The 15,554-nt window shown below is 49.2% G+C and overlaps 2 protein-coding genes across 3 annotated transcripts in view; both read right to left on the bottom strand.

The window, feature by feature from the left end:
- Positions 1 to 3,160: 3,160 nt before the first annotated feature.
- On the bottom strand, positions 3,161 to 5,588 carry IL17C (interleukin 17C). Its single transcript, XM_040409062.1, has 3 exons — positions 5,329 to 5,588; positions 4,552 to 4,877; positions 3,161 to 4,229 (listed from the first exon to the last, which is right to left on the bottom strand). Exons 1-3 carry the CDS (start codon positions 5,338 to 5,340, stop codon positions 3,995 to 3,997), a joined length of 573 nt encoding a protein of 190 aa, XP_040264996.1. The 5' UTR covers positions 5,341 to 5,588; the 3' UTR covers positions 3,161 to 3,994.
- Positions 5,589 to 10,144: 4,556 nt separating this feature from the next.
- ZC3H18 (zinc finger CCCH-type containing 18) overlaps positions 10,145 to 15,554 on the bottom strand; it is an 85,202-nt gene continuing 79,792 nt past the window's right edge. For both annotated transcript variants that reach the window (XM_040409044.1, XM_040409045.1), the window contains 3 exons: positions 11,771 to 11,867; positions 11,213 to 11,309; positions 10,145 to 10,854 (listed from right to left, as the gene is read on the bottom strand). In XM_040409044.1, the coding sequence (XP_040264978.1) occupies positions 10,650 to 10,854; positions 11,213 to 11,309; positions 11,771 to 11,867 (399 nt within the window). In that variant the 3' untranslated portion in view covers positions 10,145 to 10,649. The remainder of the gene's footprint in view (positions 10,855 to 11,212; positions 11,310 to 11,770; positions 11,868 to 15,554) is intronic.

Genomic DNA, 15,554 nt, shown 5'->3' with positions numbered 1-15,554 from the left:
GTAATCCTCAGTATCTGCTCTTATTCTGTATATATATATACACTGCACAGTACCACTTCTCCTGTCCTGTATACTGGGTGTAATCCTCAGTATCTGCTCTTCTTCTGTATATATATATATACACTGCACAGTACCACTTCTCCTGTCCTGTATACCGGGTGTAATCCTCAGTATCTGCTCTTATTCTGTATATATGGACACTGCACAGTACCACTTCTCCTGTCCTGTATACTGGGTGTAATCCTCAGTATCTGCTCTTATTCTGTATATATATATACACACTGCACAGTACCACTTCTCCTGTCCTGTATACTGGGTGTAATCCTCAGTATCTGCTCTTATTCTGTATATATACACACTGCACAGTACCACTTCTCCTGTCCTGTATACTGGGTGTAATCCTCAGTATCTGCTCTTATTCTGTATATATACACACACACTGCACAGTACCACTTCTCCTGTCCTGTATACCGGGTGTAATCCTCAGTATCTGCTCTTATTCTGTATATATATATATATACACTGCACAGTACCACTTCTCCTGTGCTGTATACCGAGTGTAATCCTCAGTATTTGCTCTTATTCTGTATATATATATATATACACTGCACAGTACCACTTCTCCTGTATGCTGGGTGTAATCCTCAGTATCTGCTCTTATTCTGTATATATATATACACTGCACAGTACCACTTCTCCTGTCCTGTATACTGGGTGTAATCCTCAGTATCTGCTCTTCTTCTGTATATATATATATACACTGCACAGTACCACTTCTCCTGTCCTGTATACCGGGTGTAATCCTCAGTATCTGCTCTTATTCTGTATATATGGACACTGCACAGTACCACTTCTCCTGTCCTGTATACTGGGTGTAATCCTCAGTATCTGCTCTTATTCTGTATATATATATACACACTGCACAGTACCACTTCTCCTGTCCTGTATACTGGGTGTAATCCTCAGTATCTGCTCTTATTCTGTATATATATACACTGTACAGTACCACTTCTCCTGTCCTGTATACCGGGTGTAATCCTCAGTATCTGCTCTTATTCTGTATATATATACACTGCACAGTACCACTTCTCCTGTCCTGTATACCGAGTGTAATCCTCAGTATTTGCTCTTATTCTGTATATATATATACACTGCACAGTACCACTTCTCCTGTATGCTGGGTGTAATCCTCAGTATCTGCTCTTATTCTGTATATATATACACTGCACAGTACCACTTCTCCTGTCCTGTATACTGGGTGTAATCCTCAGTATCTGCCCTTATTCTGTATATATATACACTGCACAGTACCACTTCTCCTGTGCTGTATACCGAGTGTAATCCTCAGTATTTGCTCTTATTCTGTATATATATATATACACTGCACAGTACCACTTCTCCTGTATGCTGGGTGTAATCCTCAGTATCTGCTCTTATTCTGTATATATACACACTGCACAGTACCACTTCTCCTGTCCTGTATACTGGGTGTAATCCTCAGTATCTGCTCTTATTCTGTATATATATACACTGCACAGTACCACTTCTCCTGTCCTGTATACTGGGTGTAATCCTCAGTATCTGCCCTTATTCTGTATATATATACACTGCACAGTACCACTTCTCCTGTCCTGTATACTGGGTGTAATCCTCAGTATCTGCTCTTATTCTGTATATATATATATACACACTGCACAGTACCACTTCTCCTGTCCTGTATGCTGGGTGTAATCCTCAGTATCTGCTCTTATTCTGTATATATATACACTGCACAGTACCACTTCTCCTGTCCTGTATACCGGGTGTAATCCTCAGTATCTGCTCTTATCCTGTATATATATATACACACTGCACAGTACCACTTCTCCTGTCCTGTTATACCGGTTGTAATCCTCAGTATCTGCTCTTATTCTGTATATATATACACTGCACAGTACCACTTCTCCTGTCCTGTATACTGGGTGTAATCCTCAGTATCTGCTCTTATTCTGTATATATATATACACATACACTGCACAGTACCACTTCTCCTGTCCTGTATACTGGGTGTAATCCTCAGTATCTGCTCTTATTCTGTATATATATACACTGCACAGTACCACTTCTCCTGTCCTGTATACCGGGTGTAATCCTCAGTATCTGCTCTTATTCTGTATATATATATACACATACACTGCACAGTACCACTTCTCCTGTCCTGTATACCGGTGTAATCCTCAGTATCTGCTCTTATTCTGTATATATATACACTGCACAGTACCACTTCTCCTGTCCTGTATACTGGGTGTAATCCTCAGTATCTGCTCTTATTCTGTATATATATATACACATACACTGCACAGTACCACTTCTCCTGTCCTGTATACTGGGTGTAATCCTCAGTATCTGCTCTTATTCTGTATATATATACACTGCACAGTACCACTTCTCCTGTCCTGTATACCGGGTGTAATCCTCAGTATCTGCTCTTATCCTGTATATATATATACACACTGCACAGTACCACTTCTCCTGTCCTGTATACCGGTGTAATCCTCAGTATCTGCTCTTATTCTGTATATATATACACTGCACAGTACCACTTCTCCTGTCCTGTATACTGGGTGTAATCCTCAGTATCTGCTCTTATTCTGTATATATATATACACATACACTGCACAGTACCACTTCTCCTGTCCTGTATACTGGGTGTAATCCTCAGTATCTGCTCTTATTCTGTATATATATACACTGCACAGTACCACTTCTCCTGTCCTGTATACCGGGTGTAATCCTCAGTATCTGCTCTTATTCTGTATATATATATACACATACACTGCACAGTACCACTTCTCCTGTCCTGTATACCGGTGTAATCCTCAGTATCTGCTCTTATTCTGTATATATATACACTGCACAGTACCACTTCTCCTGTCCTGTATACTGGGTGTAATCCTCAGTATCTGCTCTTATTCTGTATATATATATACACATACACTGCACAGTACCACTTCTCCTGTCCTGTATACCGGGTGTAATCCTCAGTATCTGCTCTTATTCTGTATATATATATATATATATATATATATATATATATATATATATATACACACTGCACAGTACCACTCCACAATCAGTTTCTTTTTCACAATTTTTTTATTTGCTGTAATGTAGACAAACTTTAAATGCAAAATTCAGTGGTAATAAGATGAAATGAACATGAAAGCAGCGGCAGCGTACAGCACTTCGCCATTTATAACACAACAAACAACAATAAATAATAAAAACTTTATCACAGCTGCAAATATTAAATATTGTTAAATATTAATTAAATAAATATTCATCTGGTTCATAGTAAAAAATAATCACAAACTCTCTGACCCCTCCCCCTGATATTCATCCTGAGACGAGCGGGAAGACAAAGATTATGATGGAAATGCGCTATATTATAGCAATAACCTTTTCTGGTGTTTCCTAAAATGGAGATCACACTGTGGGCCTCAGGGTAGGAGCACATGCTGGGAGTTGTAGTTCCACAACAGCTGCAAACCACTGAGGGTTAATAAACATGATACATAATATAGTGAAGAAACATTTACAAACAAAGTATCAACGTAGAAAGGATTCGACCAGCGAATCATCTGGGATGTAATAATGTAAATCTACCATGGAGGCAGAACAATAAGGTCTTAGGATATTTAAAGTGTTGGGTTCATTTTAAATCTACATCTGTAGTAGGAAATTGCTTAACTAGCTCTTCCCTACTGGAATTATTATGTAGCAGGTAATTGAAAAACACCTCAAGGGCTATACATTGGTAAATGAGATCATCATGGTTGCAGGGAGCAACTTCTATAAAATGGGGAACTGTTGTTTAAGCAGTTTCCCCGGACACATTCTGCAAAGTGAAAATAAGACAAGAAATGTTCTAAAACAAACAAACTGAGTGTGACATGGTCACGACCGGGTGTTTGGATAGCCTGAAGGATCACGTCTCCATAGGAGCAGATTAGTCCTAGTAGCGGGGCACGGAGCAGGTGCACGCCACCGGGACGCTTATGTATTCCAATTCAAAGGTGAACTTGGCTGTGTCCAGGCATCTCTTCTTCCGCAGCACCAGCATCGTCTGCTTGACCTGCACGGAATTCAAGGATGAGGTCTCCTTCCCAGATTCGGAGCTGATGCAGTGCTCGCAGAGACAGTGCGCAAACGCCAACTTTTGCGGATAACGACTCTCATCGGTGTCAATTCTGTGAACATAAAAGGTAAAGGTCAGAGGAGAGTGACCCAATGACCGGCCAACTGAGCCTTCTATGGCAGAAATGGACCCAGACTGATCTACTCTAGAAGGCTCCAACCTGCGGCTCTTTAAATATTGCAAAACTACAACTCCCAGCATGATCTGACAACAGATTGTTATTTACTCCTCAAACCCAAGACCGTGTTTCGCTCTGAAGAAACATTGGCGCTATATATGGCTATATATTCTACTACCCCATGCCAGGCTACAACCCGCTAAAGTCTTCACCGTATTTGAAGATGGTTCATTGTGACGTGACGGAGGGGACTTACCGGTAGGTCCACGGGGAGATGGAGCGTTCGTTCAGGGCGTGCCCCTTTTTCAATGTGCTCATGTGGCAGGTGGGTTGTGGGGTTCTCCTGCGTCTTTTCCTTCTGCTCTCGTTTTCCTCCAGCGTGCTCACCAGGTTCACTGCAGAGTATCTCTCCCAATGCATCTTGCTGCTCACAAAATGATGCAGAACCTTGGAGGGGGTATTTTCCAGCTCTTCTTCACTGAAGCAGTAGACGCTGTCCTGGTTATGATTTTGGTTCCTGTGCTTAGCATGCTTCGCACAGCAGATATTGATGGACCAAACGGCAAGTAATAAGACGACCCACTGGAAGAAGAGGCAGAAAGAATACAATTATTATACATTTTCTTTTACTTCCTTAAATACATTCATTTCTTTTGCTGGAAAGTTCTCCTAGTGGATCCTATGCACAAGACAACCCCAAAAACTTACAATTTGTACTATTTCTATGTTAAGTTACATAAACATTAGAGATTTGAGTGAAATATTGTGCTGCAGTACTGTCGCCGGTCACTAGAATCCAAAAATGTGCAGCCTTCAAAATATAAGGCATGAACTATAAGCATTTTGCTAAGGTTTCTATGGTGCAGTTCCACTTGCAGCCTCTAGATGTCAGATAGCGCCTGATTAAGGCAGAGGATTGGCAGCAGCAGCAGCAGCGTTCCTGCACATGCACCATCTGGGTGCCAGGACCCTCTGCCAGGCTGTGGGGTCCTGCTGGGGTGCTGATACAGGAGCAGGGCAGTGATCTGCTTACCAGAGTGGACATGCTGGTCTTGGTCTTGCTGGTACAGGTGGAAGGATGTTGCCTGATATGTGATGCTCAGCTGAGTTCTGCTTTGGTCCTTCCACTCTTTCATTTTATATACAAACCTGAATCCTCCCTTGGAAAATCCAGGTGAGGGCAGGTCTCCACCTCCTTACGTAAAGGGAAGTTTGATTTACACTCATCCTACTTCCTTGTCACTTGCAGGTAAAGCATTGGATAAGAGAACTCGCTGCATTCCATTCACTGCCTGCAACCATCTCGTCTATTTATAATTCTACTTTTTTTTTTTTTTTTACTTTCCTCAATAAGCAATTTGCAAAGATCCCTGGTGCCTGCAAGCTGCGCTGTCCCCCAGAGGAGCCTCATGCAATGACCCGGGGAACCCTGGGCTCCTCACAGTTTCCAATCAAATGACAAAACATTAGGACATTTTCGTTTTATAAAAATGAATACAAAAAAAACTAAAAAAAAACCCTGAAATTCTACAGAAGCAAAACAAAAATGAGAAAAAAACTTAAAAAACATCTACAAAAGCAAATAAAAGCTATACAAATAGAAAAACCTTAACAAACAAAAATACAAAAAATTATAAAAGTAATATCAATATAAAAACTAAAAGAAAAAAAAACAATCCATAAAAAAATAAATTCCTGAGTGACACTCATGTCAAGTTTTTGAAAACTTATTTTTCAGCCATTTTTGTTCCCAGGAAAGCTGGGTGACCTATATGTCTGAGGTTGCAGGTCCCGGAGACAATTAGCTGTCTTTGTGGTTTATGTGTTATGGCCATGCTGGGCTCTAGGAAAGCTGGGTGACAACCCCGGTGGGTGCTGTGGTCATGTAGATGATCACCCAGCTTTTAGGTGAAGGGGATCCTGGGATTGCCTTCCTCTGGAAGTAGCGCCACGACCTTGGTCCTTGGTTTGTGTCCTGAACTGCAGCTCAGCCCCATTGAAGTGAAAGGTTAAGAGCTGCAATACCGTGCACGACCTGTGGACCAGGGTGGCGCTATATTTTGTTTTACTAACTCTAGAAACTGCTTTAAAAAAAAAAGAGGTAAATAGTCTTTTTTTTTTGTTTTATTTTAAAATCGTATTTTATAGAGAATTCACTCCAAAAATGGACTATTCTATGGGCTCTTTTATTTGTATATTTTTTTAATTTATTTTTTAAAATATATTTATGGGGATTTTTTTGGGTAAAGCACCTTAAGGACTTGACGTACAAAAGTATTTGTCACCCAAAGAACAGAACAATTCTGCTGAATGGAGGCACCCCTCTCTGAATGAGGCGGTATTGGGGCTGGTGTGAATGGCGCACTAGAGGGACCCCTTGTTCTGCGGATCACAGCCCCCCACGATCTAATATTCAGCTCCTATCCTGTGCGATAACTGAATAGTTGTAAAAACAGGGGGTTGGTGGGAGAAGACGGATAAGCAGGGGCGGGCTAACAATGAGGGGTCCACGGGGGAGGAACCGAGCATTGGGGAGTTTTTGGGGAGTTTCTCGCAGCGGCTAATATTTGTAGGTTTTGTGTTTTTCTCTGTTTGTGCCATTTTCCCCCTTTTTATTTCAAGTGAGCGGCCATGACAGCTATAAGCAGCAAGTGTCCCTATGACAACACTTCTGGCAGCTTAGGCTTATCCGATGGCGCCTGGACATTGATGTGGATGCATTCAATCCGGCCTCCGTGCAGAGCAATTATCCCGATTTCCGCTTCTATTTTTTCCCTGGGATTGGCGGCTATGGGCGAGGCAGCGGTTTTTCTGATATTCGTCAGGCTTGTCATAGGGCTACGACCACAGGACAAAAGGAAAACCTTAGGCACACTAGCGCAGAGGGGCTTCAGTGGCCCTATGACAACACTCCTGGCCCCGTCTGCTGGTTGCTCAGCCTCGCTGGTGTTTACAATAATTTGCTACAAATTATATAAAATAAAACAAACAAACAAAAAACGGGAATCGAGTCTTAAAAGCAGTTTTGCACATGGATGGAGAGGTTTGTCCCTACGACAAGACATGAAGGATCGGACAGAGGCCTAATGACGGGGTGTCGGAGCCCTAATTGTGCCAAGGTCATTTGATGAGGTCAGTGCAATCATGGGACAATGGCTCATGTCAAGTACTCTGTCAACACTCCCTGTCCGTCATTCCTGCCAGTCCTGGTGCCATGTGCTGCGCTGATGGAGGCCGCCGGTTAGGGTTTGTCATTGGGTAACAATGGAATAGCTGTGACCTAGTAACGTGGTATTTCCAGATACCCAGAGCCAGGCCTCCTCGGCCACATGATAACACTTCTGGGGGCAGAGTAATCGGTGTAATGAGGTCCTGGCCTCAGCTATAAATAGAAAACAATTTTTGGATTTTGCAATCTAAATTCCTGGGCGGATGTACCCACCCTACCTATTCTTTGTTCCTCGTGCAGACTGATGTAGCCGATCGTAGGCGATATTTGGGCAGCAACATTTCCCTGGTAATAGGGCCCATTATAGAACTGCATCCATATCAAGATGGGATCAGTTCCGTCTGTGGCCTCCTGGGGGAGCTCTCACATAGTCCACTGTAATGGAGAGGACCACGGCAGTTCTGCAGCTACAGCTGGATCGTTTCTGTACAGAGGTAGCAGAGCTGAGGTTGTCATTACATGTTGTACTTATCACAATAAATTATCAGTGGTTTATTATAGGGAAAATCCGGCCGTGAACAGGGCAGCAAGTGTAAAGAGGCAAACAATAGTCCAACCAGGCCAATGACATTTTGGACACAGAAGCCTCCTGTTGTGACCTCCTCGCAGCATAGCGCCGCACTCTGTATAGTGGCTGTGCTTGGTATTGCAGCCCACGCTCATTCGCTTAAAAGGGACTGAGCTGCAGGAATGTGACGGATGGACCAGACGTGGCGGGTAGCGTTGAGGGAACTTGTGTTTCAGGTTATCTAAGAATTCCATTACGGATTCCGCTACCACGGACCATAATTTATAGTCCACGTTAGTGCAATCTAACGGAATTCTTAGATATCCCGAAGCTTGTACGATGAACTTGAAACAGAAGTTCGCTCATCCGTAGTCACGGGCCCTTCCAGCAGCTGACGGGAGTCCGACCCCACCGATCAGATAACTGGAAAGGCCTTTTACGTGAATGACTCAAACTTTGCCGGGGGCTCCAGTTCTCTATTGACTTCCATGGTCAGAACCACGGCGGAGGAGATTATTTTTTACAGGCAGTACAGTTTCCCCGACGCCATATAAATACAGCATAAGGAAAAAATGCGTATAGCGGCACAGCAGAATACGAAAGCCTCATCTTGTGGTGGTGCCCGTCTGGGGTTCCCCCTTGGATGCGTCGTCGTATATGTAGACACCGCAGCACTCGCTTGTCTTCAATTCTGTGGAACTTGTTTCACCAGCAAGGTTGCTTGAGAAAGACCATTACGGTCGAAACGTTGCATTTTTTGCTGGTGAAATAAATTCCACAGAATTGAAGACAAGCGAGTGCTGCGGTGTCTACATATACGACATATAAATACAGCAGTAGGAGGGAGGACAGCGTAACCCGCGCAGGAGATACCGGCTCCAGCGTTCTTTGCATCCAGCTGGGCGATGGCCAAACCAGTGCGGAAACTGGCACCTGCTTAGGCATTTACACACTTGGAGAACACGGTCACACCCGCCAGCGGAAACAAGGTGTCACATCTGATGTCAGAAGAAGCTGTGATACAAGGAAAAGCAACATCTTTCATTCACTGTACAAGAAGGTGGCAAATCCTCTGCACGAGTGCACGCAACAGCCCCTAATACTGGCTGGAGACGGGCCTTAAAGGGGTTGTCTGTAGGTGTAATACTGAGGCCATGAGTATGTGATGGGTGGGGGTCCGACTCCTGGAACCCCCTGCCGATCAGCTGTTGGAGGAGGGCACGGCGGCTGTGCTGGTATTGTAGCTGAGGCCCATTCACTTCAGTGCCTAGGCTACGTGACCGAGGTAGAGGCTGCACAGCGCAGCATGGATCTGAAGAGATCTCGGTCCTATCCTGAGCACAGGCCACGTTCACATCGGTGTTAGGAGATCTGCTGGCAGGCTGGTCCGGCTTTGCCAGATCCCCGAGTCTAATGAGATCCACTGGTGATCCGTCCACCTCGACACCGGACCAGGGAGAGATCACTGCAGATTCACAGACGCCCAAGACTAAAACCTGTGTGTATAGCCTGAGAAAAGACGCCATGTGCGAACAAACCGCCACAATAACGTAAAAGATCTGTCGGCTTTGGTTCCGTGGGTCAGGTCTGGTCTTGGAGCCGAGCCGCAATACCACAAAAAAAAGGCAGCCATGTTTTTCTAATACTAGATTTTCCCTAAAAGCTCATGGAGTTGATCATTTTAACCATCTCTTCTAAAGCTGGGTTCACACTTGAGCGAATTTGATATGCGCGTTTAACGCGCGTTTTTGTCGCACGTTTTTGTCCATGGTGAACGCGCCTATTACGCGCGTTTGTGTGATTGACTGCAGTGTCCTATGGCTGCAAACGCGCGACAAAACGCCCCAAAGAAGCTCAAGAACTTGTTTGAGCGTAGGGCGTTTTTCAGCGCGTTCAAACGCGCTGTAAAACGCTCAAGTGAGAACCAGGGCCATAGGGAAGCATTGGTTTTCATGTGTTGAGCGTTTTACAGCGCGTTTGAACGCGCTGTAAAACGCTCAAGTGTGAACCCAGCCTAAGCGCTTGTGTACAGCGATTGCATAACGCGGACGATTTGCCGTTCCAGCATTTTCATACATATTATTTGGCGCCATGAGACTGAACAGACGGAAATGTTTTATCAAAATACTTTATTTCAGGGTCCCTCTTCTCCCGCCCCAAAATATGAACAGGTAGACCATCCCAAGCAAAGAATCCGCCTTTATGACGCCCCACTCACTGCCCTTCCCCCCGGTCTTTACCGACTAAAACGGGCAAATTCATACAAATAAAACGTTACATTGTCATCAAATAAAGGGGGCGATAAGACGATCGAGACCGCGTCCTCCTAGAGGGGATCAGAGTCTGAGGAGACTTGCAGCAGTTTTGGGATTGGGGCTGATCACCAAAAACAACAAAAGAAATCACCCAGAAACAAATAAAAACAAGCCATAGCGAATCCTCTGAAAGGGCGGCATGGGATCTCTGCTCGCACGGCGGTTTCCGGTCAGCCCCTCCTCCGCGCATCCTCTTCACTTCTCTACAGCAGAATTCCTCCTTTACCTGTGGCCAGACTTCCTCACTGGCTCCGCTGGTATCTGTCTCTGTAGAAGCTCCTTGGGGGCTCAGGACCCCGTTGCTATACCTTCCCAGGTATTTTGGCTCTTTTGCGAGCAATGGCGTCTTCCACGGCTTTGAGCTGTTTGAGAAGCTCCTCTCGGCGGGATAGGGTGCTCGCTTTGCCGCTCTTGGCGGCGGCGGCGGAGGGGGGCGCCTCCGGGGCTTTCCCTGGGATGCTGGTGACTTTGCTCGAACTCTTGGTTGGAGGAGAAGCCGGACGTTTCCTGAGGGAGAAAAGATGAACATTCCAGTAAAGCCATACAGAGCGGCTGAACCTTCTCAGCTGCAGGGTTGTTACAGTTGTATCCAGGGTAGATAATTCTCTGCTATATCAGTCTACACATTGGTTGGAGAAACCCTCTGTAACAAACCTTCAGTCGTGATCAGTATTATGCAGGTACAGGTTTTTAGGGTCCCAGCTGCTTCCTTCCAGAAACAGCACCACGCCTGTCTACAGGTTGAGTCCGGTATTGCAGCTCAACCCCACGGAGATGAATAGGGTTGAGCTCAACCTGCGGACAGGTGCAGTGCGGTTTTAGAAAGTCAGTCCTGTTATTTCTTAATCCTACACAACGCCAATACCTGTCTGGCTGAATAGGGGAAGGCCTAGGGTTGGGCAGCCGCTGGCGATCTACTTTTGGGGATGGCGGTTTTCCAGGTGGCTTGCGGTCCCGCACTGCTGCAATAGAGAAAACAATACAAGCAAAGTATTATTAACACTCTTAATGGCGGCTCGTGACAAATGGTTAAAAGCACTTTGGCTGAGGGGACCACTGAGAGCAGCCACCCCCCTATGAGGACACGTATCTACACTGCAGAAATAAGACAGAAATAGAAAAGTTCCGTTTTCTAAATTTAGTTCGTTTTTCTGGAAATAGTAGGTGAACTTTTACCAGCGAAGTGACAGGAGCCCACGTTAGAAAGTTCACCATGGAACCCGCTGTGTAAACAGCACAAAAATCACAAAAAGCGCTAAACAATCAGCGGTCGCTCCTGAGGAATTCAGAGCAATGAGCGCAGCCGTCGAGAACGTGCAGAATAGAGCGCACAGCGGCTGCCTAGACGTGTACAGTCCCCTGTCCCCACCTCATACCACACAGCCTGTCCCTGCGCCCCCATCTTATATGGTTCAGTACTCACCTCGCTCAGGGGAGACGTTGGATTTTTTGGCAGGGGGAGAGCCCGGCCTGTCCTTATCTGACGGCTCGTACCGTTTCCTGCTTCCCTTATCAGTGCTCTGTAAGGATACAAAGGGATACAATGATGAGAGTTAGGATCCACGGACGTGGTCACCACTGAACCAGAGGATGGGATCCGGTGTCCTGACCGACAGATCTGTGCCTTGCCTTTAACTGTGGGCTGTTGATGTGTGTAAGTGGATATTAAAGGGGTTTTCCAAACTGATGACCTATCTGGGACCCCCGCTGATGATATGGCGCTCAACCCCATTCACTTCAGCAATGAACGTGACGGCACTGGCCTAGGCTAAGCTGTGAGAAAGGTACAGCGCTACCGCGGGCGCCTTCTCAAAGCGTTGATCGGTGGGGACCGGTGTTTAAAAATGTCAGAAAACACTTAACAATATAAGCAACAATAAGGGTGATCATCCACAAGGAAAACCATCCTCATCATTGCAGATATCAGGCAGCATGTCCCTTTAAGGATAGCAGAATACGGCCGATTCTAGAACACGGTCTGATAAGCCGCTGGACAATAATGGAAAGAGGAAAAAAGGATACAAAAATTATCTTGACATGAATGACCTGTTACAACCGTTATCCTGGGAAAGCTGGGCGAGTAGTAATATGGTTTCCATGACACGTCCTGCAAGGAGATGCCACCCAGCTTTCCCAGGCTCTGGAATGGTCGGAGGTCCTGCTGCCACCTTACCAAGCGGTTTTGAGCTTAATGCAGCGGCTGCATTGATGGTCACTAGGCTTTCCCTGGGCTCCGATGGTAACCGGAGCTACTCCCAAACTTTCCAAAGCAGCATGAGGATGGAAGCAGGAAAGTCCGGCCACTGCCTGGCGGCCCAGTGGGGCTTCCTGCTGCCTGGCGGCCCAGTGGGGTTTCCTGCGCTTCCTTCTGCCTGGCGGCCCAGTGGGGTTTCCTGCGCTTCCTACTGCCTGGCGGCCCAGTGGGGTTTCCTGCGCTTCCTACTGCCTGGCGGCCCAGTGGGGTTTCCTGCGCTTCCTTCTGCCTGGCGGCCCAGTGGGGTTTCCTGCGCTTCCTTCTGCCTGGAGGCCCAGTGGGGCTTCCTGCGCTTCCTACTGCCTGGCGGCCCAGTGGGGTTTCCTGCGCTTCCTGCTGCCTGACGGCCCAGTGGGGTTTCCTGCGCTTCCTTCTGCCTGGAGGCCCAGTGGGGCTTCCTGCGCTTCCTACTGCCTGGCGGCCCAGTGGGGTTTCCTGCGCTTCCTGCTGCCTGACGGCCCAGTGGGGTTTCCTGCGCTTCCTTCTGCCTGGCGGCCCAGTGGGGTTTGCTGCGCTTCCTTCTGCCTGGCGGCCCAGTGGGGTTTCCTGCGCTTCCTACTGCCTGACGGCCCAGTGGGGTTTCCTGCGCTTCCTACTGCCTGACGGCCCAGTGGGGTTTCCTGCGCTTCCTTCTGCCTGGCGGCCCAGTGGGGTTTCCTGCGCTTCCTTCTGCCTGGCGGCCCAGTGGGGCTTCCTGCGCTTCCTTCTGCCTGGCGGCCCAGTGGGGCTTCCTGCTGCCTGGCGGCCCAGTGGGGTTTCCTGCGCTTCCTGCTGCCTGACGGCCCAGTGGGGTTTCCTGCGCTTCCTGCTGCCTGACGGCCCAGTGGGGTTTCCTGCGCTTCCTTCTGCCTGGCGGCCCAGTGGGGTTTGCTGCGCTTCCTTCTGCCTGGCGGCCCAGTGGGGTTTGCTGCGCTTCCTTCTGCCTGACGGCCCAGTGGGGTTTCCTGCGCTTCCTACTGCCTGGCGGCCCAGTGGGGTTTCCTGCGCTTCCTACTGCCTGGCGGCCCAGTGGGGTTTCCTGCGCTTCCTACTGCCTGGCGGCCCAGTGGGGTTTCCTGCGCTTCCTACTGCCTGACGGCCCAGTGGGGTTTCCTGCGCTTCCTACTGCCTGACGGCCCAGTGGGGTTTCCTGCGCTTCCTACTGCCTGACGGCCCAGTGGGGTTTCCTGCGCTTCCTTCTGCCTGACGGCCCAGTAGGGATTCCTGCGCTTCCTACTGCCTGACGGCCCAGTGGGGTTTCCTGCGCTTCCTACTGCCTGACGGCCCAGTGGGGTTTCCTGCGCTTCCTTCTGCCTGACAGCCCAGTGGGGTTTCCTGCGCTTCCTGCTGCCTGACGGCCCAGTGGGGTTTCCTGCGCTTCCTTCTGCCAGACAGCCCAGTGGGGTTTCCTGCGCTTCCTTCTGCCTGACGGCCCAGTAGGGTTTCCTGCGCTTCCTTCTGCCTGACGGCCCAGTGGGGTTTCCTGCGCTTCCTTCTGCCTGGCGGCCCAGTGGGGTTTCCTGCGCTTCCTTCTGCCTGGCGGCCCAGTGGGGTTTGCTGCGCTTCCTTCTGCCTGGCGGCCCAGTGGGGTTTCCTGCGCTTCCTACTGCCTGGCGGCCCAGTGGGGTTTCCTGCGCTTCCTACTGCCTGGCGGCCCAGTAGGGTTTCCTGCGCTTCCTACTGCCTGGCGGCACAGTGGGGTTTCCTGCGCTTCCTACTGCCTGACGGCCCAGTGGGGTTTCCTGCGCTTCCTTCTGCCTGGCGGCACAGTGGGGTTTCCTGCGCTTCCTACTGCCTGACGGCCCAGTGGGGTTTCCTGCGCTTCCTGCTGCCTGACGGCCCAGTGGGGTTTCCTGCGCTTCCTGCTGCCTGACGGCCCAGTGGGGTTTCCTGCGCTTCCTACTGCCTGACGGCCCAGTGGGGTTTCCTGCGCTTCCTGCTGCCTGACGGCCCAGTGGGGTTTCCTGCGCTTCCTGCTGCCTGACGGCCCAGTGGGGTTTCCTGCGCTTCCTTCTGCCTGGCGGCCCAGTGGGGTTTCCTACTGCCTAGCAGCCCAGTGGGGTTTCCTGCGCTTCCTTCTGCCTGGCGGCCCAGTGGGGTTTCCTGCGCTTCCTTCTGCCTGGCGCCCCAGTGGGGTTTCCTACTGCCTGGCAGCCCAGTGGGGTTTCCTGCACTTCCTTCTGCCTGGCGGCCCAGTGGGGTTTCCTGCGCTTCCTTCTGCCTGGCGCCCCAGTGGGGTTTCCTACTGCCTGGCAGCCCAGTGGGGTTTCCTGCGCTTCCTTCTGCCTGACGGCCCAGTAGGGTTTCCTGCGCTTCCTGCTGCCTGACGGCCCAGTGGGGTTTCCTGCGCTTCCTTCTGCCTGACAGCCCAGTGGGGTTTCCTGCGCTTCCTTCTGCCTGACGGCCCAGTAGGGTTTCCTGCGCTTCCTTCTGCCTGACGGCCCAGTGGGGTTTCCTGCGCTTCCTTCTGCCTGGCGGCCCAGTGGGGTTTCCTGCGCTTCCTTCTGCCTGGCGGCCCAGTGGGGTTTGCTGCGCTTCCTTCTGCCTGGCGGCCCAGTGGGGTTTCCTGCGCTTCCTACTGCCTGGCGGCCCAGTGGGGTTTCCTGCGCTTCCTACTGCCTGGCGGCCCAGTGGGGTTTCCTGCGCTTCCTACTGCCTGGCGGCACAGTGGGGTTTCCTGCGCTTCCTACTGCCTGACGGCCCAGTGGGGTTTCCTGCGCTTCCTTCTGCCTGGCGGCACAGTGGGGTTTCCTGCGCTTCCTACTGCCTGACGGCCCAGTGGGGTTTCCTGCGCTTCCTGCTGCCTGACGGCCCAGTGGGGTTTCCTGCGCTTCCTACTGCCTGACGGCCCAGTGGGGTTTCCTGCGCTTCCTGCTGCCTGACGGCCCAGTGGGGTTTCCTGCGCTTCCTGCTGCCTGACGGCCCAGTGGGGTTTCCTGCGCTTCCTTCTGCCTGGCGGCCCAGTGGGGTTTCC

The sequence above is a fragment of the Bufo bufo genome, chromosome 10 (genome assembly GCF_905171765.1).
Source record: "Bufo bufo chromosome 10, aBufBuf1.1, whole genome shotgun sequence".
NCBI lineage: Eukaryota > Metazoa > Chordata > Amphibia > Anura > Bufonidae > Bufo > Bufo bufo.
The sequence above is the reverse complement of the archived record's forward strand: the minus strand, read 5'-3'. Positions and strand labels throughout refer to the sequence as shown.